This window comes from Hemitrygon akajei, chromosome 10 (genome assembly GCF_048418815.1).
Source record: "Hemitrygon akajei chromosome 10, sHemAka1.3, whole genome shotgun sequence".
NCBI classification, from domain to species: domain Eukaryota; kingdom Metazoa; phylum Chordata; class Chondrichthyes; order Myliobatiformes; family Dasyatidae; genus Hemitrygon; species Hemitrygon akajei.
This window is the reverse complement of record NC_133133.1, coordinates 53,694,617-53,720,953: the sequence shown is the minus strand read 5'-3', so window position 1 is coordinate 53,720,953 and position 26,337 is coordinate 53,694,617. Positions and strand designations below refer to the sequence as shown.

General features: G+C 41.6%; 2 protein-coding genes across 6 annotated transcripts in view; one reads left to right on the top strand and one right to left on the bottom strand.

Moving 5' to 3' along the window:
• Window positions 1–12,208, bottom strand: part of rbmx2 (RNA binding motif protein X-linked 2) — a 39,904-nt gene extending 27,696 nt beyond the window's left edge. For all 5 annotated transcript variants that reach the window (XR_012100535.1, XR_012100536.1, XM_073058295.1 and 2 more), the window contains exons 1-3: window positions 12,130–12,208; window positions 6,427–6,542; window positions 1,637–1,688 (exon numbers count right to left, since the gene is read on the bottom strand). Coding sequence is in view for 3 of the 5 variants with exons in the window: in XM_073058295.1 (XP_072914396.1) it covers window positions 1,637–1,688; window positions 6,427–6,542; window positions 12,130–12,134 (173 nt within the window). In the remaining 2 variants the exon portion in view is untranslated. The remainder of the gene's footprint in view (window positions 1–1,636; window positions 1,689–6,426; window positions 6,543–12,129) is intronic.
• Window positions 12,209–17,883: 5,675 nt separating this feature from the next.
• LOC140734397 (Krueppel-like factor 12) overlaps window positions 17,884–26,337 on the top strand; it is a 403,562-nt gene continuing 395,108 nt past the window's right edge. Inside the window, exon 1 of the mRNA XM_073058287.1 lies at window positions 17,884–18,053. The gene's annotated coding sequence lies outside the window, so the exon portion shown is untranslated. The remainder of the gene's footprint in view (window positions 18,054–26,337) is intronic.

The window sequence follows — 26,337 nt, the reverse complement described above, 5'->3', positions numbered from 1 at the left end:
GTTCTATAGGTCAGTTGTGGAGGGCGCCCTCTTCTTTGTGGTGGCGTGTTGGGGAGGAAGCATTAAGAAGAGGGACGCCTCACGTCTTAATAAGCTGGTAAGGAAGGCGGGCTCTGTCGTGGGCAAAGTACTGGAGAGTTTAACATTGGTAGCTGAGCAAAGGGCGCTGAGTAGGCTACGGTCAATTATGGATAACTCTGAACATCCTCTACATAGCACCATCCAGAGACAGAGAAGCAGTTTCAGCGACAGGTTACTATCGATACAATGCTCCTCAGACAGGATGAAGAGGTCAATACTCCCCAATGCCATTAGGCTTTACAATTCTACCGCCAGGACTTAAGAACTTTTTAAAAGCTATTATTAATGCTTTTTGAGATAGTGATTTAGATGCATATCATATTTTTTACTGAGTTAAGTATTGTATGTAATTAGTTTTGCTACAACAAGTGTATGGGACATTGGAAAAAAAGTTGAATTTCCCCATGGGGATGAATAAAGTATCTATCTATCTATCATATCAACCCCTCTTCCAGACTTGCACAACGCAGCCCCCTCACTGCTTTTCTTTTCATTTCAGAACGTTCAGTCAATTCAAGTGATTCCCCTCCCTAAACCTCTCTGCGTTCCTCCTTTACCTCTGCCTTTAAACTTTTCTGAGACTGTGGTTACTTATCGCTGCTCTCTTCAAGGAGATATTTGAAATGGTTCATCACATTTCATTCATTACACAATGAAAGATCAATTATCTAAGATGCCAAACTGGCACTTACAGGGTATGGCTGGGCTAACAGTGGGGCACAGTTGAAAGAGCTTGCAGCCCAACATCACATTAGCTGATATTTTGGCAGTACTAGAGTAAGAGAGAAACATTACTATCAAACTGTCAAGAAGGTGCTGGTGTGCAATTGTGCCACCTACAGGGAGTAAGCTACATCGTTTTCATGAATACTGAGAAGATTAATCAAACACACATTGTCGGTGCCTGTAAGAACCTTAGAAATTGCATCAAGAGTGAGCCATTAAAAGCCCTTTGTGTCTGCTCCACCATTCAATAAGACCATGACTGACTTTCACTTCAGTTCCTGCACATTTTGATTCCAAAAACTTACCAGTCTCTTTTTAGAATGTATTTCATGATTGAGCTTGCAGGTCCTTGTCCAGGTGCGAGGAACTACACTGTTGATTGTTGGGACAAGATAGATTTAAAACTATACTGCACTTTTCAGAAGGTTGATTATGTACAAGAGCCACCTTTGTTGTACTATGCCTGTTGTGACATAGGAAGTGAGGTTGCCTACACACAACAACATCCTGCTTGCCCACTGAACAGCTGCTCCACATAAACAAACATCCTTGCTTAATCTTTAGGTGGTCTAAGTTAAGGCTATAATTGCCACAGAGAGTGAGAGAAAAACTGCTGTTAAATGCTCAAGGATAAATTTCAAGTGATGATCAAAATGAGTTTAGATGTGCTGCCTCTGTGGTTGAATATCTTGATGTTACAATCAAGACTTAGATTTGTTTGCTAGCCACTTGGTTGAAGTACACAAATAAGAACATCAGTGTTAATATCATGCCAGTGTGACATGGCCTCAGCAAGGGAATAATGAACAATATGAATAAAACTACTCACTGTGAAAACACACAGATAATATCCCCTTCTGTTAATTCATAAGGCAAGCCACCTAGGAACAAGAGAGAAAGACAATACTTACAGATAAAACCAAACTCTCACGTCTGATGTCAAACTTTACAAAAACGATAAATTTGCACAATTAGAACTACACTAGTTTCAGCAGCTATAAAATCTGATGTTGACAGTCTGCATAATTTATAATAGAAATCCATGTGAGAGTGGAAACAATTAGCAACCTATTATGAAATAATTATTTTCAGCAAAGAATGAAACAATTTCTCTTGAGAAACTGACCTGGTAACAAATATCTATACAACATTTTTTTCCACAGTATCTTCAGAGTGCCGAGGAAATGGGGTAAATGAGAGGCTGATGCTATTCTAAATATTTATTTGATCAATTTAATTTTACTGTTAGGTTTTCTTAATTCTAGAGTTTTGATTTGCAGTGGTAAACAAGTAGTAACAAGTCACGAACAAGAAGCTTGCCAGCTTCCCAGATAATTAGCTGACAAGCTAGAACTTGTTAACTGAAATTATTGCCAATCACCTCAGAACTGATCGCGCTGGGAATAAAAATCTGTCGATTCTGCTTATGCATAACAACATGTTTTAGCACAAGAATCTTGTAAATCTTTTTCTGCACACTTTTCGGTTTAGTAAGCTATGTCAGGGCAACCAAAATGGAGCACAATTCTCAAGTGTACTTAAACAGCAGACATTTCTGGAGAGAGGGTTAATATGACCTTTTAGAAATCTCTCCATCTACCTTTGAACACAGGTAATAAACAAATTACAACTGTCTTATGTGTACTTTCTAATATCCAATGTTGAGGTTTTGGAGTTTTTCTATTTGAATATATAATTGCAACAGTGGCTAAAGTTCTTGGTGGAGGTGAAGCTCCACTGTAGTTGACAGGGTGCTTGACGATGGACTTTGCTCAAGAGTCCACCGAGTTCAGTGGCTATAGAGTGATGAGGAATAGGGCTCGGGGCAACTTTACACTTAATGCTATAGTATAGTATCAGGAATCAAGCTGACTTTAAATGTATGCAGCTTGAAGAACTTTCCACTCAGCTCTCTCCCCCCCACCTTGAGTACGTTCCCCAAGTCACACTGCAAATGTTGCTGGGTTTTTGCCATTGATCACCACTCCATTTCGAGTGACAGTTCAGCAATGATTATCCATGATAAAGCATTCTCTGATTCTCACAGATACATAGGTTAAATTTCCTTTCACCTAACTGGAAGCACACCATTGCATTCTTCCCGTTTCTCTGTCTCTTTTCCACCTGTCCTGATTATGCCGCTTTCCCTGCTAATGCTTATGATTTAAAAGAAAATATTTCAAGATGCAGCACAGTAACAGACCCTTCCAGCCCAATGAGCCTACGTTGCCTAATTACACCCATGTGACCTACTAACCTGGGATGTGTGAGGAAACCTATGCATGGAGAACATACAAACACCTTATAGACAGCAGCAGGAAGTCTTTTCTCAACTGTGTTTCCCTCTCTACCATATTTGACAAGACCTTTGATCGTCTCCTTTCCACTCTCCACATTCATGCTCACATCCTTTCTTCTGCCTTCCCTCAATCACTCCCAGAACCAGACCACAGCTGACCTTGTTCTTCACTTCTAGTCAGCAGTCTTCACTTTTAGTGGATCATCCTATGACACCTCCGACCTGGTTTCACCACCAACCACCAGTCCCTCTTCTCTCAGCATTTTGAAATAACCATTCCCATTCCATACATATGTATAGACCATGTGAGATCCTCGGTGATGTTTATGCCAAGGAACTTAAAGCTGTTCACCCTCTCAACCCCTGATCCATTGATGTCAATAGGGGCTAGCCTGTCTAGGGGACAACCTTAGTCTACTCTGATTTCCCCGCCCTTGGCCTTCTACAGCACTAGGGCAAGCTCAGGAACATCATCCAACAAGACACAATAGATACTTCTAGATTGAATAGAGCAGCAAATATTTCCACCTTTGCTGTTTTCAGTATATTCCAACATTTTCAGCTAATTGCATAGATTATTTACACCTTCTTCAGTTCCTTGCTCTCCATATTGTACTGCCCAGGCTTGCGTATCTAGACAACTAGGATACAATCTCCATGGTCAACAGACTTAGCCTTCCTCAGACCAACATACTTGTTTATTTGCTTTATTACAATCTCCTTTCATTTTGCACGATCACATCTTTGTGTTCTTTAGTCTCCTCTCCTTTCTACCTTCTAGAGACTTTTCTCCTTTTGATCCTTCCATCCCTTTTCCTGCATTTCAAAAGCCATTTATCTCTAATTATGGTTGATCCCCAATTATGTTTCTCTCCATATTTCCACTATTTTTAACTTTTTATTAGTTCTATGCTTAAATATCTGACACCAATAACGAAATGTTAGGGGGGAGCAAATTGCATAACAAAAAGGTTCTTTGCACAAAAAACAAAACATTTACTAATTGATAACCACCTAAATTAATTAAGAAAACTTCCTGAAAACATTGATTCTGGTGGATTCCATACTTTGTTAATTATGGCAAATAAGACTTTGGAATGAGCTGTGAAATTATCTTAAAGATTCCTCTGCAATCAGCTCTAAACTGTCAATTCTGTTAGACAGAGAAGAGGTGACGAGTTTCAATACCAGGAATCTGAATGCAAAGGTTCTGGCTGAGAAGTAAAATTTGACAGTTACATTGAAGAACATTTTAATGAATTGCAGGATATTAATCAGAGCTAAAGGAGCAAATTCCTTTAAGCAAAGAATGCAGCTCAGTTCACTGAGACATTTAGCACTTGCTACAACAGGATATAATCCAGTATAATGAGTTATCAAATTAAAACTTTGATCACAGAACTTATATAGCTTTATACCCATGACTGTGTGGCTATGTACAGCTCCAACACCATATTCAAGTTTGCTGATGTCACCACTGTTGTGGGCTGTATGAAAGGTGGTAATGTGTCAGCGTACATGTGGGAGATGGTAAATTTGGCTGAGTGGTGTCATAACAACCACCATTCACTCAATGTGAGCAAGACCAAGGAACTGATTGCAGACTTCAGGAGAAGGGAACCAGAGGTCTGTGAGCCAGTACTCATCAGAGAATCAGAGATGGAGAGGGTCAGTAACTTTAAATTCCACTGTGTCACTATCTCAGAGGACCTGTCACATAAATGTAACTGCAAATAAACCACAACAGCACCTCTACTTCTGCAGGAGTCTTTAGAGGTTCAGCATGACATCAAAAACCTTGACAAACTTCTATAGATGTGCAGTGAAAAATGTACTGACTGGCCACATTATGGCCTGGTATGGGAACACCAATGCTCTGAATGGAAAATCCTACAAAAGGTAGTGGATTTGGCTCAGTGCATCATGGGTAAAATCCTTCCAAACATTGAGCACATCCACATGAAAGGTTGTCATAGAAAAGCAGTATCTATAATCAGAGATCCTCACCATCCAGGACAGCTTTTCTCTTGTTGCTGCCATCAAGTAGAAAGTACAAGAGCCTCAAGACTCACACCACCAGGTTCAAGAACAGCTACTACCCCTCAAACATCAGGCTCTTAAACAAAAGAGGATAACTACATTCATCTATTGAGATGGTCCTACTTTAAGGACTTACTGTCTTGTTATTTTGTGCTCTTGCTATTTGTATTACTTATATTTGCATTTGTACAGTTTGCTGTCTTCTATGCTCTTCTTGATTTTTCATTGATTCTGTTTAGTTACTATTCTGTACATTTGCTGAATAAGCCCACAGGAAAAATAATCTTGGGGTGGTATGTGGTGACATTTATGTACTCTGATATTAAATTTACTTTGAACTTAGATCTACATAAAAGAGAGGAAGTCTGATGAACTAGAAATGAAAGGCAGCTAAACAGAAGAAAGTGCTTAGTGCAAAAGATTCTTTTCTCTATGAAATGAGTCAGGTGTCCAGAAGTGAATGAAGTGGTAGAACCATTTCTGAACTAAAACATCTTAAGCCATTTTATTTATGAAATACATTTAAACAGAGAATGTAGAAATATTCCTTCAAAGCCACAAAGATTTTAATATATATGACTGATGGGGTTAATGAATAATTATTCTTAAACTCAGAAAGCTAGCTCTTTGGACTCTTAGAAAGTGTGCTTACATGATGCAATTACATGAATAGGTTAGGGAAACAGAGTAATGTTCCAGTTTAAAACACTGAACTATAGTTATGCACAAGTTAAGTAGTTTCAACCACTACTTCAAATCATTTAGACTGTTGCCAGACATTTTTAAGTGGAGAGATGATTAAATGTGAACAACTAATGTGAGCCACATAAAATACGATGCATTAACCCAAGACAGATATCAATTATTCACACAAATAGTCTTAATAGGATCAGTCTTGAAGCCCACTTACATCTTGATGTACGGTAAGTATCCAGAGTTCACTCAGCAACTATCAGGATGGCAGTTAGAAATCCAAGTTGATGTGTGTGAATTACAGCCACAAACAGACGTCCTCTCAGAAGACAATGAATTAGCATGTCGGAGATTGAACCTCCAGAATAATAATCTGTCAGTAATAACAGTGACTAACAACAGCCCCGTGCCACCACCCTTGTTCATTTTAATCTATGAAAATCACTTCCCAATTAATTCTGGAATTTGGAAATAAATTTCATACAATTGAGATTTAATCATCTACAAAAAGTTGAATTCAATTTTATTTCGATAGTAAATGAGCCAATGCCAGTGTCAACCAGGAGGCTGCAAGAAGTTTCACTTACCCAGGAAGATCCACGCACTGTCCTTGTACTCTGAGTGCCAGGATACTTTGTCCCGAACGCCCAGCTGTGCCTCTCTTTCATTTAACTCATTGATGAGCTTCACTTTTGTGAGTGCACTATGCGGGTTTAAAAAAAAGCAGTTGCTTAAAGACCAACACAAATGTGCCTTTGAAACTAAACAGCAATCTACTCAGTTTACACACTTCTTCCTCAGCCAACTGAATCAAAGCATTTCAGAATAATCTGTCACTAAGACCATGTATTTCTAGTTCCAATACAACAATCTTCTCCACTTAACTTCATCTCTACTATTAAACATTATTATCACTTCTAAACTCTGCATTCCCAGAGCAACCACGTTCAACAGTTAGTCCAGCTGACTGGAGACAGCTGCAGGAGGAAGATTGATATTGGGTGCCATCCATCAATCACTCAATATTTAAACAGTTCTAAGTATAAACGGCTGAAAATACATTACATTTGCATATCAAAGTGAAAAAAATCAGAATTTCCATGATTGCAAACCTCAGGCATGAACAGTTTTATTACTTGTTGTTTATTCGTGGCTTTAATGCTTCTGAAGTCCATATCCTTCAATATCATTTTACATCAAGGTGCTGAGCAACTTTTGTCAAAAATTCATCATCCTGACTAATGATTATGGTTCAGCATTAGATTAGTATTCTATTCTTCACACTGTATAAAATCTCTAAATGTTGGTTGGAAAATTGCTGAAAAAGAGAGGCTGAGATGTGGCAGGAAGAGGCAGAGCCAAGTGATGATGGTGCTAAATAGTGACTCTTTTGCTTACATCTTCGGAAACAGCTTTATTTCTATCTTTGATATCTCTCTTTTTTCCCCTTAAAGGGTTCTTTTGAAGACCCTGATCTGGAGTTACATGCTGCCTTCGGTTCTTTGCGGGAATGGGACGCTCTCTCAGGGCCTCACGACCGGCTGCTTTTCAATATGCCAAGGGCGCAGCCTGGCAGGCCAGGGTGCCGGATTCTCATGGCTCTGGAGGTGGGCTGATTCAAGGCTGGTGCCGCCGTCGACTGACACGTCACAGGAGAACAAGGAAGATCAGAAGCGGCGGACTTGCTGTTAGCCGTGTGCCCAGAGGCACAGAGTTCGGAAAAAGTGACGCAACAGACTTTAACACCACAAATCAGCAAGTTGTTTTGCTATGTCTCCCCTGTCGCTGTGAAACATGGACAACTCTTTTTCCAATACCAGGTGAATGAGTAGTCTTTGCAAGCCTGTGTCTTTATTGATGCTTTGCAGCACGCTTGAGAGCTCGGGGGGGGGGGGGGGGGCGGGTGCCGATGTATTTTTGCTGGTGCAGGAGTCGTTGCTTTGCTGCAGCTTGTGTGTGGGGGGGTAGCTGGGGGGGTTTGGGGGGTCTAGCAAACCCAAAATTATTTTTTGGTAATTTTGCCTTATCAAATGTCATTAGTCTGAAATGTTAACTCAATATCTCTGCCTGGTCTGCTGAGTATTTCTAGCTGTTTCTATTTCATTCATTGGGAATTTGAACAATTGTGGGGGAGACTTCCTTCTTCTCACTAACCTCTATCCCCAATATGACAGCAACATACATAGCAGCTGGGGGGGAATGTACTTTTAAGGTCTTTGGGGCACTCCTCTGTTTTTGTGGATGTTTGCAAAGAAAACAGGATGCATATTGTATACATTTCTCTGACATTAAATGTACCCATTAAAACCTACTGAAAATGTGTGAAGGGATTTGGGATGTTTTGGGGATAGGATGGAGAGATTTCACAACATCTGTCTGAGCAGTAGTCACTGTTACATTCATACTTAAGTTCCATTTCTTGGAGATTTGACTGTTATTGCCAGTTTCACTCCAACAACTACCAAAGTTCATCTTCTTGCTCAGGTCCATGCAGTTAAGGAGGACTTTCTTCCTCCCAGTCTTGTAGGTTCTGAGATTGCTAATGAGGCTAAAGTACGATCACACACGATGCCGCACATGGGCAAGAAGTCCTTGAATAGTTGTAGGCCACTTACAATGGAGTTATTACACTCTTGTAAGGAGGTTCAGGAAACATGATTAAATTGCTCCTGTATGACTGAGGTTACACTACTTATTCTGGGACTCTGATTACCAGGCATACGACTGCCCATTGGAGTTGACCAAGTTTAATGAGAGTCTAAATTCTGGGGATGTTGACATGGGAGAGCAAATTACTCTGTCCGTGAGTTGAAAGATTTTGCAAGATAACGTTAGTGGTCTCTCTCCGGTGTTCTGACGTGGTTTCTGCAAGTAATCCATATCGCAGAAGTAAACACAGGAGTCAGAAGATCACTGTGTCTGGTAGGACATGGCTTTCATGCTCTGAAATGGCTTCAGTTTTCCTCTGTCCATCAAGAATGCTCAAAAATTTTATACATTCAGAGCACACTTCCTATTGAATTGGAGTTATTTAAGGGACAAATGGCAATCAATTTAATCTACAATGCCTCCACTCCAAAACCAAGATCCAACTTCAGTCACTGAGGTGCAGAAAGCAGACCGTGTTTGGCAAGCACAAGCTCAAGAGGCTGAGCTCCAAGACATCACTGACTCATTCCATGAATCATGTAAGACAAAGCACCTTACCAGATGAAATTCACACAAAGAATTATCCTCTCCCAACCCATTCACTCTCCTTTAACAAAGTCCATACACACAAAGCCACAGCCTCAGCCCAAAGTCACAATTAGATCAGAATCAGGTTTATTATCACCGGCACGTGTTGTGAAATTTGTGAACTTAGCAGCAGCAGTTCAACGTAATACATAATATAGAGGAAAAAAATATTAAATAAATCAATTACAGTATATGTATATTGAATAGATTAAAAATCATGCAAAAAACAGAAATAATATATATTTAAAAAGTGAGTTAGTGTTCAAGGGTTCAATGTCCATTTAGGAATTCGATGGCAGAGGGGATGAAGCTGTTCCTGAATTGCTGAGTGTGTGCCTTCAGGCTTCTGTATCTCCTCCCTGATGGTAACAGTGAGAAAAGGGCATGTCCTGGGTGCTGGAGTTCCTTAATAATGGACGCTGCCTTTCTGAGACACCGCTCCTTGAAGATGTCCTGGGTACTTTGTAGGCTGGTACCCAAGATGGAGCTGACTAAATTTACAACCCTTTGCAGCTTCTTTCGGTCTTGTGCAGTAGCCCCTTCCCCACCCCCCCCCCCCCCCCCCCCATATCAGACAGTGATGCAGCCTGTCAGAATGCTCTCCACGGTACATCTATAGAAGTTTTTGAGCGTATTTGTTGACATGCCAACTCTCTTCAAACTCCTAACGAAGTATAGTCGCTGTCTTGCCTCCCTTATAACTGCTTCGATATGTTGGGACCAGGTTAGATCCTCAGAGATCTTGACACCCAGGAACTTGAAGCTGCTCACTCTCTTCACCTCTGATCCATCTATGAGGATTGGTATGTGTTCCTTCGTCTTACTCTTCCTGAAGTCCACAATCAGCTCTTTCATCTTACTGACGTTGAGTGCCAGGTTGTTGTTGCGACACCACTCCACTAGTTGGCATATCTTGCTCCTGTACGCCCTCTCATCACCACCTGAGATTCTACCAACAATGGTTGTATCGTCAGCAAATTCATAGATGGCATGTAAGCTATGCCTAGCAATACAATCATGGGTATAGGAGAGTAGAGCAGTGGGCTAAGCACACACCCCTGCGGTGCACCAGTGTTGATCGTCAGTGAGGAGGATACGTTATCACCAATCCACAAAGATTGTGGTCTTCTGGTTAGGAAGTCGATGGCCCAGTTGCAGAGGGAGGTACAGAGGCCCAGGTTCTGTAACTTCTCAATCAGGATTGTGGGAATTAAATGCTGAGCTATAGTTGATGAACAGCATCCTGACATAGGTGTTTGTGTTGTCCAGGTGGTCTAAAGCCACGTGAAGAGCCATTGAGATTTCATCTGCCATTGACCTATTGTAGTGATAGGCAAATTTCAGTGGGTCCAGGTCCTTGCTGAGGCAGGAATTCAGTCTAATCATGACCAACCTCTCAAAGTATTTCATCACTGTTGATGCGAGTGCTACCAGGTGATAATTATTAAGGCAGCTCACATTATTCTTCTTAGATTGAGTGAGGTCCTGATTGATCGAAGCACATGGCCGATTTGGAAAAGTCGGGTAAGGGCCGGAATTTGGCGCAGGGTTCAGGCCTAGAGTATCGATGTGACAGGGTCTAAGACCTAGTGTGAGGGACAACCTAGTGTTTGGGTGATTTAAGCACTGGGCTGAATAGATTGAAAACGTTGAGTGTCGGGATTGGAGGCGAGGATTCAGGATGGTTTTGCTCACAACTTCATGACATTTCCTCCACTCTGCATGGTGTGGAGGCTGTATGACTGCTCCGAGGTGATTTGTCCCACTGTGTGATGAGCTGTGGCGATGGCTGCAGGACTGCTCTGGGCTTTATGTCTGTGGACTCACTTTCATCTGAATGGTGTTGCTTGCTTTTATTGTTTGCACGATTTGTGTTTATTTTTCTCTACGCTCATTGGTCTTTTTTTTATGTGTTCTTTCGGCTTTCCTGTAAGCAAATGAATCTCAAGGTTGTATAATTTATACATACTCCGATAATAAATGTATTTTGAACATGGAAGAATTTGTAATTGCTGGGTTCCCTCTTTTTTCCCCAACTATCTTTTCTCTTATCACTAGTTTCCTGTTGTTATGTTAAATGCCTGTGGAGGTTTTCTCCCCCTTAAGGAGTGGCAGAGCTTTCAATCTCTGCATGCTTAATTAGCCACTGAATCATCTAGTGCTTCACATTTCTCTGGGATGCAGGTCAGAATAGAAATCTTAGTTTCATCTGCAGTTTCCAGCATTAAAATGTAAACACTGATGACAATGGTGTGTGGATTCCACATGAAAATGAACTCAGTCATAACATATTCACTTTCACACGGGGGGGGGGGGGGAGTCACTGACATACAGCAAGCTAGCTCATTCTTGATAGTGAACCTCCATGAGGTCTCCTTCTTCTCTGGTTTGCCCTAGTACAAGATCAACTTACAGCCTTATTTTATAAGCTAACTAGTTTAGACCTGTTCTGTCTAACTGTGAGAAGCAATATCACTATCTCAGCTTCTGAGTCTGCAGACTCTAATGGCAAAGTGACTTTCAGGTCTCTTGTTATTGAGTTGCCCAGAAGTTCTTGACATTCTGGGCTCTATTTTCAAATTGAGGATTGGAAGTTGCCCAGTGTGTGATCAGCTATCACACGGGCTGACAGAACAAGCTCTTACTAAACGGCAAGGATCTACTGCACGAAGGTGCACACACGCGAGGGAGACCAGGCCGAGCCATAAATACTCTTGCTTGGTGCCTATTCGCTGACCCATCTTACCCTAGCAACTAGGCTGCAACAGACAGGGGAGGGAAGACTCCAGTTAAATAAAGTTCCACTGACAAAAAGCAATCCAGGTCAGATAACTTTTGGCCACTGCGACTGATCACCAGGACCACATAAATTGAGAATCGAGAGCCGGTGCTGGAAACAGGAGGCTTGGCTGCCCCTTCCGAATAAAAATGATCATTTGCCAACACAAACAACCACAGCGGACTACCGACCCATTTCGAGCACGGGGATTTACTCGCTTTAGCGACCCAGGTTATGAAACTAACAAACGCAGCAGCTTTGAGCTCCTACTCACTTCATATTGTCTCCGTTCCGGTCTGCACGGCCGAGCCCTACTTCCGGCTAAACAACAGAGACGGGGACCCTACAGCTCCGCCAACACTGCCACCTACTGGCGCAATGCGACAGTGACAGGCACCATATCAACAGATTATCGTCCACCTTTTCAATTTGGAAGTTTTAAAACTGCGCATTATGACCATTTGTACGCATTTGAATTAATGCAGGTACAAGACGCTGCAAATGTTGGAATCTGGAGCAATTAGGACGAATTCATAATTCGACACTCAGGATTAATGTAGTTTCTATTAATGCAGCTCAGGGATAAAAGTGGATATGAATGTCAAAAGAAGAAAATAACTACAGCATCTGGACATCTGAAAGAAAAACCGGAAATGCAGGGAAACCCTCAACTGGTGAGGTAGCATTGGTGGGGAGAAAGACAAAGTTAATGTTTAGATCAACTATCCTTCATCAAAAATGGACAAGTGAGAAACAAGAACTTTTAAGTTGCAGAGAGGAAAGATAAAGTTGAAAGAACTCCGGAGGGAGTTATATGAAAGACTTACCTCAATGTTGTCAAGGTAATATGTACATTAAAAATTGGTAAAGATAGAGAAAAACAATGAAAACACTGAAGCAGAAAAGGATAATCACATCTGCAGGGAAAGGAGAAAAGAGTGGTTATCTTTAAGTGATTAAAATCCATGCTAAGTTCCGATAGTTAATATACGTTAATAAAGTTAATAAGTTAATAAAGACGGTATCAAAGTTCAGAGTAAATTTTATTATCAAAGTACAGATATGTCACCCGATACAACCCTGAGATTCATTTTCCTACGGGCATACTCAGCAAATCTATAGAATAGTAACTATAACAGAATCAATGAAAGATCAACTAGAGTGCAGAAGGCAACAAACTGTGCAAATGCATCTACGCTCCGTCCGCCAGAAGATGCGGGATCTCCCAGTGGCCACCCACTTTAATTCCATGTCCCATTCTCATTCTGGTATGTACATCCATGGCCACCTCCACTGGCGTTACAAGGTTGGAGGAACAACACCTTATATTCTGTTTAGGTAGCCTCCAAACTGATGGCATGAACATCAATTTCTCAAACTTCCAGTAATGCCCCCCCTTACCATTTCCTATCCCCTTGTCCCTCTCTCATGTTATCTCCTTGCCCTCTGATCGCCTCCCTCTGGTGCTCCTCCCACTCTTCTTCTTTAACCCATGGCCTCTGTCTCTTTCACCAATCAACTTCCTATTTCTTTGCTTCATCCCTCCCCTCCAAGTTTCACCTATCTGCTGATGTTTTTCTCTCCCCTCCCCCACCTTTCAAATCTACTCCTCAGCTTTTTTTATCTCCAGTCCGGCTGGAGCATTTCAGCCCAAAACATCGATTGTAATTTTTCTATAGATGCTGCCTGTCCCGCTGAGTTCCTCCAGCATTTTTGTGTGTTGCTCGGATTTCCAGCATCTGCAGATCTTCTCTTGTTTGCAAATATAAATAAATCACAATAAATAGTGAGAACATGAGATAATGAGATAAAGAATTCTTAAAATGAGATCATTGGCTGTGGGAACATCTCAACGGATGGGCAAGTGAGTGTATCCCTTTGTTCAAGAGCCTGATGGTTGTGGGATAGTAATTGTTCTTGAACCTGGTGGTGTGAGTCCTGAGACTCTTGTACCTTCTTTCTGATGGCAGCACAAGAAAACAGCATGGCCTGAGCGGTGAGGATCTCTGATGGTGAATGCTGCTTTCCTACAATAATGTTTAATGTAGATGTGCTTAATTGTTGGGAGGGCTTTACTTGTGAATCCACTACCTTCTGTAGGATTTTCCTTTGGAAGGCATTGGCGATAATATCCTCATGCTTAATGAGGACTAACATTCCTCATATGTTAGTCATTTTTGGAGCAGTGTGGGAATCAGAAGATCGGTCACAGCGAGATGGGACAGAGAATTAAAGTGCAAGATGACTGCAGGCTCAGAGTTGCTCTTGTGGACATTGGTTACGTAGCTTGTGTTTGGTGTCTCCTAGTGTGGAGCAGACCAGTTTGTGAACGCTGAATTGAAAGAAGTGCAAGTGATTTTCATTTATTTACATTCATATCTGAATGCCACTTGGTTTTGGGTATAGTGAAGGTAGTTTGTACTAAAATGACTCAGAAATATTCAGAAGTAGAGTGGGATGTTGAAGTGTGACACAATATGCATGAGTTGGCCCACGCTGCCTTTGTGATACTGCAGTGGGATAGATATTGGTTAACAACAGGGATTCTTATAAATAGTGATGTGATATCTTTTACCCTCACTTGGTAGTTCAAATGTTTCATCAGTTTAATAGCTTTACTGCAAAAGCACTACTTCAGCTTGATGCTCATCTGCCAGTTAAGATTTTTTTCTGCTTAGTTCTCTGGAAAAGGCCTTGAACCCACAAATTTTAGACTCAAAGTGCAGGTCCCTGAGCGACCCATGGCTGACATACTATGTGGAGGCACATAAAAAAGTTTACCTTGACATGAATTTAAATTCCTTACGAAAATCGTGAAGGCAAAGTTGGGTGGAACACGAGCAATGGAATTACATTTAAATTGCTCTAGATATGGCTATGGTGGGTTGAATGACTTTTTTCTTATGATGTAAGTTTACCCTAAACTTGACAGGCCAACTTCAGACTGGTCCAAGGTTTATTGAAGATGCAGCCTGGGATTGCTGTTTGTGGAGGGCGAATTAGTAAACTCATGAGGTAGGGTAGGTGCGGGGACAGAAATACACTGAGCGTGTATACTGTGAGATCACTGTGGTGTTGGGAAGACCACGGTCTCTGGCATTCAGATTTCACTCCCAGCGCCTCAACCTCTAGACCCCCATTTGAGTAGCTGACCAACCCTGATTCATAGGCACCTGGTCCCTGTTGTCTTCAATCTTCTTCTCAGAGTCCTCACAGGGTACTATTTGTGATGGAGGAATGTGTGAGCAGCAAGCATGTGTTCGTGTTCTTGTGTGCCATTCCTGATGTGTTGGTGGGATGATCTGCTCACACTTAGAACTACATGCACTCATGCATTAGAGCAATTGTGCAACTTCAAAGTTCAAAGTAAATTTATTATCAAAGAACATATATGTCACCATATACAACCATGAGATGCATTTTCCCATACTCAGCAAATCTATAGAATTGTAGTTGTAACAGGATCAATGAAAGATCAACCAGAGTGTAGAAGACAACACATTGTGCAAATGTAAATATAAATAAGTAGCAATAAGTTATGAGAATATCAAATAATGAGATAAAGAGTCCCTGAAAGTGAGATCATTGGTTCCTGTAGAGCTCTGAGCTGACCATGGGTTGTACCCAGGTCTGTGTGCTTTAAGACCAGTGATCTCTCCATGAAAACCTTGTTGCTGCTCGGTTGGAAAGTCAAGCCTCCTCCTGGTGGAACGTCAATTTGAGTGAATATTCTCAGAGTTATAACCCTGCGGCGGTGAGCAGAGCTCCAAGGGGATCAGAGTGAGACTGCGTGGAGGTAGGGAGACTTTATCTTGTTGGTGTCTGGCTCTATGCAGCAGCTTTCCCCTGCACCAGTAGAAGTCATTGTCTCTTGATTCCACACATTATTCAGTGAGGGCGTGGCGATGAATTTCTCTGTGCTTCTTCGCCTCTCCCATGTTCAGCCGGGCAAGCTTGACTGCACTGACTCACTCATTGATCATATAACCTTATTTTTCCCAATGGGCAGCCCGATTTTGTTCTATCAATGACATTGCCTCTTGCAACTTCCATATTCTGGCTAGTGATGCATCATAACACAATCTGCTTCTTTATTTCTTCTTCTTTGTGATGAAGGGTCTTCAAGCAGAAACATTGACCGTTTCTTTTCCTACATGTATGGCCTGACCTACTGAGTAGTTTCAGCATTTTCTGTTTTTATGCTGATAAAGGTAGTTACCGTAGATGTCGGATTATAAGCCGCTACTTTTTCCCCATGCTTTGAACAGCATTGAACACAACGGCTTATAATAAGGTGCGGCTAATAGAAGGTTTTTTCCCATGCCGCCAAAACATTTTGCCTCGTAACAGTAGACCAATAAAATTGATGAGTAGTTCACAGAGGTCCAATGAAATTGTACGATAAATCAAGCGCACTTCACAAATTATTGTAAATCAGCCATTTGTACTCACCCTCATCAACATGGAAAACACTCGAAGAAAAGCATATGATGCAGCTTTTAAGTTAAAGGCAATCAATCTGGCATTGAAGAAGGAAATCGAGCTGCTGCGCGTAATCTTGGCATACATGAATCGATGGTGAGACGGTGGAGACGCCAGCGCGAAGAACTGAATCAATGCAAAAAGACGACAAAAGCTTTCAGAGGTAATCACAGCAGATGGCCCGAACTTGAAAACTTTCTTGAAGACTGGGTTAACACACAGAGAGCAGGCGGCCGCGGTGTTTCCACCGTGCAAATCAGACTGAAGGCTAAAGCAATCGCCACCAAAATGAAAATCGAAGATTTTAGAGGTGGGCCATCGTGGTGTTTTAGATTTATGAGACGAAAAGGCCTGTCCATCAGGGTACGCACGACTCTCTGTCAGCAGCTCCCTCCCGACCATGAGGAAAAACTTGCTAACTTCCGCACATTCACTCAAACAAAGATAGCGGAGAATTCCATCGGGCCAGATGAAATCATAAATATGGATGAAGTACCTTTGACGTTTGACCTGCCTCTCACTCGGACTGTTAATAAAAAAGGTGACTTGTCCATCATACTGAAAACAAGTGGCCATGAGAGAACGCATTTTACTTGTGTTCTGAGCTGCACAGCATCCGGACTAAAGCTTCCACCGATGGTGATTTTTAAGCGGCTGACAATGCCAAAGGAAAAATTCCCAAAAGAAATCATGGTGAAAGTCAATAAGAAAGGTTGGATGATGGAGAGTCTAATGAAGGATTGGCTCAGAGAGTGCTACGCCAAGCGACCGGGGGGATTTTTTCACATAAAAAAAGCGTTGCTCGTTATGGACAGCATGAGGGCTCATATAACAGATTCAGTGAAAGCTGCCATCAAGAGTACAAACTCAATTCCAGCTGTGATTCCTGGGGGCACCACGAAGTATTTGCAGCCACTGGACATCAGCGTGAACCGGGCATTTAAAGTGGCACTACGCATTGAGTGGAAGACTTGGATGACGAGCGGCGAGAAATCCTTTACCAAAACAGGCCACATGCGAAGAGCATCTTTAACTCAAGTCTGCCAGTGGATCCTAAATGCTTGGAGCCATGTCACAACATCCACCATCACCAACGGGTTTCGAAAGGCTGGACTGCTGCGTGATGAAGAGGATCGCGTGCGCTCAAGTGAGAGCGACAACGAAGAGATTGAAGTGAGTGATGAGATCCTGAGGTTGTTCAATTCGGACACTGAAGAAGAGGACTTTGATGGTTTTAGTGCGCAGGAGGAAGATGAAGAAGGCGATCAATAACTTTTCCTGGTAGGCTGCAGAATATATATATTTTTTAACCAGTCGTTAGGAGATGTTGGAATGTTGTTCATGCACTGTTCAGTAAAAAAGTATACCCAACGTAATTTGTGTGTTACCGATAGGTATGTATTTTAAAAGTAGCCGTGTTACAGGCACGGTTCGAAAAAAAGCATTTGCAATATGTATTTGTTTATGTTACCATACAGATTTAATTAAAAGTTTAAAAAATCCTCACGTGTGTTAGGATTTAATTTGGGACTGCCGCTTCAGGTCAGGAATGGCTCACGTGATATTAGACAGCAGTACAAGGGAGGGAGGGAGCGAAACTGAGGATTCCGCTGCACCAAAACTGCTAGCGATTCAGTAAACAAAAAAACAGTAAAACTCGTGTGTGAATGGTATCGGGCCAATAAGGACACAAGTGTCCGATGTTACCAAATACCGGTAGGTATAACAAAGTTTAGCCTTACCAAATATGTGTAGCGAGGGTTTGGTTTGGGGGAAAAAGGAGTATAAATAAGAGCAGAATGTAAGGGGAAGGCAAAACGCGTTCTGCAATAAAGCCACGCTGCACTGTAATCCGGTGTTGGTTGTCTCTCTTCCAAAACGAACACAGGGCAGAATTTGAAGCCCAACACGTGTAATATCTTTCTGTGTAAATATCTCATATTACAAGCGGCCGAAAATCCGGTGCGCCGAAAATCCGGTCCGCCGGAAATCCAGTGCGCCGAAAATCCGGTCCGCCGGAAATCCGGTGCGGCCTAAAATCCGGTGCGGCCTGTACAATTAAAAAATTGATTTTATTTCTAAAATTAGAGCCAGCGGCTTTTAATCAGGTGCGCTCTGTAGTCCGGAATCTACGGTAGTTACACTGTCAAAAGTAAGGAAGAATGGTGCACAAGGAATGATACTGGAGCCATTGTTGTTTATGGCACCTCACCATTATATCACCAAAATAGCTCTGAAGTAAACAATTAGGTTAAGCAGGGAGAATGGGGGGTTACAAATGCCTGGTTGCTTTTATAATCTATATTTGGCTCTGATCAGTCTTTGTTATTAGGTTTAAATTGGGTGTTGGACACAACTGAACTTTGGGTATGGGAGTAGAAAATGATTATCCAAAATATCCCAAGCCACAGATCATGGCGTAAAAGATAATCTTATCAATACATGTGGTCAACTGCACTTCAGCAAATGTATTTAATGTTTGAACAGATGCACCAGTGACTAAAAGTCATACAGTTTTCTTGATATATCGCTATCTAAAACAAATAGTGTGGGTCGTCCATCTGTGAAAAGACAAGTTGTGTCAAAAATCTTCTACCAGTTTCAAAGAGAAAAACTCATTCTTCATGGCACCAATCTTCAAAACTGAAGTAAAAATGTTGCTGGCGGAATAATTGAGTAATAATTTAAAATGATAATGAGGATATTGAGCATTTATGCCAAGATATTGCATCTCACTCAGTTTTTGTGTGTTAAGTGAGTACTTGGTTTGCTTTAATGCCAGATTGGGGTCATGTGCAAAACAGGACATACTTGCTTTACAAAATTCTGTTACAGTATTCCCCCATTTCCAGTGTAAAGCACCTGCACACTCTTACTGAGCGCCCGGTGCTTTTTGATGACCCATCATCCCTGCTGGGGCATAGGCCGCTGACAGCAGCTCGCCAAAGTACTCTGTCCTTGGCCAGTCTTTCAAATTGTCCCCAGGTGTAGCCCATCCTCGAAGATCCTTCCTCCCAGCGATTAGGTTTTCAGAACTTCTGTTGGTGTTTCTGTAGCTCTGGGTTTTTATGGGGTGGAATTGTTAGCACCATGCCCAACCCTCCTCCCTTCACAGCCGGGCTTGGGACCATCCATGGCAGAGTTACAATCTCTGTTAGTGCAACAGAAGTGAACGTCCTAAATGTGGATGTGGTCATCATTTGCAGGAAACACAACAGGTAAATGGCATCAAGGCGAATTGTGACAACAGGTGCCCAGTCCAATTCTCCATGAGAAATAAGTGCATGGGATGTTTTTATGGAGACATATGTATAACTATGAGACAACAATGGGCTTTGCTGGCTTTTAATCTTGCTTTTTTATTATATTTTTCCTTTCAAAGATATTTACATATAGATACTTATGAGAGTAAGATGCAGTCTTAGTAACTGAGTGTTTTAAAATCCACATCCAATATCATTTACTTGTTTTAGTGCATTCAGCTAAGGACATATAGTGAATAAATAATTCCAGATGGAATATTGTAGTTATACACTGTCATCACAGAGTCCTTGGTTTTGGAGGTCTGGAACTACTGTCTGATCCTTATGACACACTGCATGTCTTATCCTGCAGAGAATGCTAGAATCCGTGTGATCTTCACCATCCTTACATCCCAGTTCTCTGCTTTATACAGCTGAGTCCTTCACTGATGTGTCGAAGCTGCTAAAGGAAATCTCTTTTCACATACCTAGGGTTAAAGGAAAATAAATGCTTTTAAATGAAACTAATTTCCCCATGCTATAAATAAATTGGAAAAAGAAACAGGTCTAAATGTAGCAGTGTGGCATTTGGAGCTAGTCTGGCAATGTTCATTGTAATGGAAACACAAACAATAATAACTTTGCGATATCAAGCTTAAAAACATAAAGGTTGCTAGAAGTGGGAATGGTTGTTAATGTTTTTCAAAGGCAAACCCATTCATTTTCACATTAAAATGGATTAAGATTATTGTTAGTCCCTTTTGCTAGCTGTAAGGCAAATATCAGCATCTGTTTGCTTTTTTATTGTGAAATGATCTGTAATAACAACCTTTTATGGCATTCTGTGACAATTAAATCCACACTGAGTAATCCGACCAAATATACTGCATTCTATCTTCTTCACTCATGAACAGAGTGCCAGAGTATCATGAGTAGGAGAATGGACTGAAATAGTTAAAGTACGTCTGAAGCTTTGCAGTACGCTAACTTTCAAAGTTCGAAATGCATTTATTATCAAAGTATGTATACTCTATGCAACCTGGAGATTTGTCTCTTTACAGGCAGACACACAACAAGGAAACCCAAAAGAACCCATTAAAAAGACCATCAATGTGCAGAAAAAGAAACAAATCATAAAAGGAAGCAAGTAATATTCAGAACTGAAATATGCCTTTGAAGGTTTTCAATCATCCAGGTCATTGTATTTCAAGCAGTTGTAAGTCAAGGCAACTGGGCTTGCTGTGTTGTCTAGAAAACATTTCACCACTCATCCATGAGGCTTCTCCAGTTCTGATCCATGAATGGTAGTTTTCTGGCTTATAAACCCTGTGAGTTGTTAAAGGTATAGGTATGACATGAGGGTCATAGGGGTAATGAGAGGGTCATTAGTCTGATCTTTGTATGAATGGAGGTGTGGAGACGCTGAGTTAGAGATATTAGGACTGCATCATAAGTAGCTGATAGGTGGTGTCATAGCCCACCTCCCCTGTTCAGGGATGGGTTTTCCAGTGTGACAAAGATGGCTTCATTAACCCCCTTTTTAAACCACCTCTCCAAAATGTGCAAAATTTTGAAAATGAGGGGTCCCTGCCACCTCAATTTGTCCTGTACCCAACCCTTCCGATCTGCCCCAGCACATAAATCGGTCAAACATCGGCTTGTTCTTCGCTCTCGGGCCTGGGTCCCGCCTCTTTGGCTCTGCCAGTTTAACTCGCCTCCAAGCCCAGCCTAGCAATGGCCAAACATTGCCTCATTTTCCGCTTTTGGGCCCGGGCTCAGCAGCCTCATTTTGGCCCGTACACATCACACCACAACTATCCTGCGGCTTCGAGACTTAAATTCTGTAGCTGACTTTCTCCATTCTGCCGTGTGTATCAAACTGTCAAATCCTAAATGTCTCAGCTTGCAGCACTCTCCACCCATACGTTTCGAAGACAAAATCTTCAGGGGTTTAAAGACAGAATGTACTGAAAATACTCATTGGGTCAAGCAGCGTCTATAGAAAGAGAAACAGAGGTAATGCCTCAGGTGAAGACTCTGCATTGGAACTGAGAAAGGTAAAAAAAAAGCAGATGGTTTTAGGTTGCAAAGAGGGTGATGAGGGAGTAACTCTGCTAGGATGGTGCCAGCATTGCCATGGTGATAAGATGTAGATGCAGACATTTTGTTGATATATTAATGTGGATACTTAGTGCAAGAGAAAAACAAATACATACATGAGCTGCAGAACATCTAGTCAGGCTGCATCAGTGGAGAGAGAAAAACTGAGCAAAAATTACAGGTGAATTAGCTGTAGTAGCGCCAGTTAATTCTGATATAAAAGGAGAAAAAGGCGAATTTGCTGTAATTATTCAGTATTGAGATCTGAAGGCTGCAACACGCCCAGTTAGAAGAGGATAGGCCACTCCTCAAGCAGGAAATTGTAGGTTCGCCAAATCATAGGTGGTGATGAATCAGCATATAGGAGGGAGATTGAAAATCTGGCTGAGGGGTATCACAACAACCATTTTACTCAATTTCAGCAAGACCAAGAAGCTGATTATTGACACCAGGAGGAGGAAACAGAGGTCTATGAGTCAGTCCTCCTCAGAGGAATAGAAGTGGAGAGGGTCAGCAACTTCAAATTCCTTGGTGTTATCATTTCAGAGGACCTGTCCTGGGCCCAGTACATAAGAGTAACTACAAAGAAAGCACGGCAGCACCTCTACTTCCTTGGAAGTCTGTGAAGATTTGGCATGACATCTAAAACTTTAACCAACTTCTATAGATGTGTGGTGGAGAGTATATTGACTTATTGCATCACAGCCTGGTTAGGAAATGCCGATGACCTTGAATGGAAAGTCCAACTAAAGGAAGTGGATATGGCCTAGTCCATCACAGGTAAAGACCTCCCCACCGTTGAGCACATTTACATGGAGCATTGTCACAGGAAAGTAGCATCCATTATCAGGGACCCCAACCACCCAGGTCATGCTCTCTTCTAGCTGCTGCCACCAGGAAGAAGGTACAGCAGCCTCAGGATGCACATCACCAGGTTTAAGAACAGTTATTACCCCTCAACCATCAGGTTCATAAACCAGAGGGAATAACTTCATTTACCCCATCACTGTACTATTCCCACAACCTATAGATTCACTTTCAAAGACTCTTCATCTCATGTTTTTGATAGTTAATGCATATTTATTAATTATTATTATTATTTATTTTTTCCTTTGATATTTGCATTGTTTGTTGTCTTTTGCACATTGGTTGTTTGTCCACCCCCTTGGGTGCAGTCTTTCATTGATATTATAGTTATTGGACTTATTGAGTATGCCTACAAGAAAGCAAATTTTGGGGTTGTATATGGTGAGATATATGTACTTTGATATAAATTTACTTTAAACTTTGAATGAAGTTATCCATGTTGACTCAGGAGCCTATTGGTTGAAGGGTAATAATTGTTTCTCTACTTAGTAGTTTGGGACCAAAAGCTCCTGTATCCCCTTCCCAATGGTATCAGAGCGAAGAGAACAATTTCAGGTAGCTCCCTTTCTCTGTTTGTATCTGAACTGGCCAGTTCTATTTAGTTTATCCATTTGTAATATTTGATCAATTTCTCTTTCTCCGTAAACACTGCCTGAACCATTTCCTGCACTTCTGACATGCATATCACAATTTTTATATCTCAATTTGTTTGTTTGCACTGCTTCCAATTGCCTACATAATTTATTGACTCTATCAACAGTTAATCACCATGGCAACATGGTATCATCTTTTCAAAAAACTTCCGTTTGTCCTAGCCATCCCTTCCCTACCTTCACTACGACATGTAATTTTTCTTTCCTATTTCTGCGAAGTTTCTTCAACATGAAACATTAATGCACTTCCTTTACAGATGTTGCCTTGCATGCTGTGTGTTCTTTGCATTATCTGTTTTTAATTCAGGTTCCATTTCTGCATCAATTTTCATTTTCTTAAGTGCTTTTGGATATCATATTGTCTGCAATTTTTAAATGTGATTTGCAGAGTTTATAGTATAATATATTGGAATCTCTCCAGTTAGTCATTAAGGGTATGTTTTGTTCCAGTATGTCTTTTACTCTTATCCTGAGATTGGCAAAACCAGTTTCCATCAAATCTGCTTTGCTATATATTTTAACGTTACTCTTGTCTATGTTATGAAATGTATAAGGGGATAGATTCGATATGATGGGAACAGGAATTACAAAGTGAGATTAATTGGTGCCTAATACTTCCAGGCATCTTTTCAACTTAAAGGATTGCTGCTTTCAGCCAATACTATTCATGCTGTTCAGTGGCTGAACTCGTCATGAGGAGGCAAATTTCATGACAATGAGTCCTTATTAATCAATATATTTTAAAACTAGCCTGATTCTCTTAAAAGGTGGTGGGGGGGGGGATTCATTACAGTTGCTGAAGAGGTTCTGTAGTGGAGGGGGTGAAGTTTTCGGACATTGAGTATGTAAGCATTTCCTGGAGCAGTGGCTGCAGCTTGGCACAGGGATTTATTCACACTACACAGAGTCTCAGAGCACGAAGACTGCTGAACTCAGCTAGTCCATGCTTTACTGTTACTCAGCCTAGTCCCATTGACCCACACTTAGACTTGGGGCATCATACCCCTCCCATCCATGTACTTACATAGAAACATAGAAAATCTACAGCATATTACAGGTCTTTTGACCCACAATGTTATGCTAACCATGTAACCCACTCGAGAAGCTGCTTAGAATTTCCCTACTGCATAGCCTTCTATTTTTATAAGCTCCATGTACCTATCTAAGAGTCTCTTAAAAGACCCTATTGTATCTGCCTCTATCACCTTCACTGGCAGTGCATTCCATGCACCCACCATTCTCTGTGTGAAAAACTTACCCCTGATATTCCCCTTGTACCTACTTCCAAGCACCTTGAAACTATACTGCCTCATGTTAGCTATTTAATCCCTGGGAAAAAGCCTCTGGCTATCCACATGATCAATGCCTCTCAACATCTTATACACCTCTATCAGGTCACCTGTCATCCTCTGTTGCTCCAAGGAGAAAAGACCAAGTTTACTCAACCTATTCTCATAAGGCATGGTACCCAATCCAGGCAAAATCCTTGTAAATCTCCTATGCACCCTCTCTGTAGCATCCACATCCTTCCTGCAGTGAAGTGACCAGAACTGAGCACAGTAGTCCAAGTGGGGTCTAACTAAGGTCTTATATAGCTGTAACATTACCTTACGGTTCTTAAACTCAATCCCGCGGTTGATGAAGGCCAACACACCATACGCCTTCTTAACAACAGTGTCAACCTGCACAGCAGCTTTGAGTGTCCTGTGGACATGGACCCCAAGATACCTCTGATCCTCTACACTGCCAAGAGTCTTACCATTAATATTATATTCTGTCTTCAAATGTGACCTACCAAAATGAACCACTTCACACTTATCTGGGTTGAGCTCCATCTGCCACTTCTCAGGCCAGTTCTGCATCCTACCGATGTCCTGCTGTATCTGACAACTATCCACAAAACCCCCAACTATTGTATCATCAGCAAACTTACTAACCCACCTTTCTACTTCCTTATCCAGATCATTTATAAAAATCACGAAGAGTAAGGTTCCCAGAACCGATACCCGTGGAGCACCATGAGTCGCCGTCCTCCATGCAGAATATGAATCATCCATAACGACACTTTGCCTTCTGTGGGCAAGGCAATTCTGGATCCACAAAGCAGGGTCTCCTTGGTTCCCATGCCTCAGTACCTTCTGAATGAGCCTTGCATGGGGAAACTTATCAAATACCTTACTGAAATGCACATACATTACATCCACTGCTCTACCTTCATCAACGTGTTTAGTTACACCCTCAAATAATGCAGTCAGGTTCGTGAGGCATGACCTGCCCTCGACAAAGCCATGCTGACTATCCATAATCAGATTATGTCTCCCAGTGCTCATAAACCCTGCCTCTCAGGATTTTCTCTAACAACTTACCCACCACTGAAGTAAGACTCACTGGTCTATGATTTCCTGGGTTATCTCTACTCCCTTTCTTGAACAAGGGAACAACATTTGCAACCTTCTAATCCCCTGGTACTTCTCCCATCCCTATTAATGATGCAAATATCATTGCCAGAGGCTCAGCAATCTCCTCTCTCACTTCCCACAGTACCCTGGGGTACATCTCATACGGTCCCGGTGACGTATCTAACTTAATACCTTTCAAAAGCTCCAGAACATCCTCTTTCTTAATGTCTATACACTCAAGCATTTCAGTCTGATTTAAGTGATCCCCACGATTGCTAAGGCCCTTTTTATTGGTGAATACAGAAGCATTAAGAACCTCTGCTACCTACTCCAGCGTCACACACGTTTCCACTCTCATTCTTGATTGGTCCTATTCTCACATGTCTCATCCTCGTGCTCTTCACTTACTCAAACTTCACTTAAATGTGACAACTGAACCAGCTTCTGCCACTTTGGCTGGCAACTCATTCTACACTCACACCAGTTGGCAGATGGAATTTAATGCCGACAAGCTTGAGATATTGTACTGTGGCAGGACATACCAGGGTAGGACAAGCACAGTGAAAGGTAGGGCACTGAGGAGCACAGTAGAAAAAAGGGATCTAGGAATACAGACCCAAAATTCCTTGAGAGTGGTGTCACAGTTAGGGAGGGTCATAAGGAGCATTTGTGGCAGATTGGCCTTCATGAATCAAAGTATTGAATACAGGAGTTGGGATATTAGGGTGTGGTTGTATAA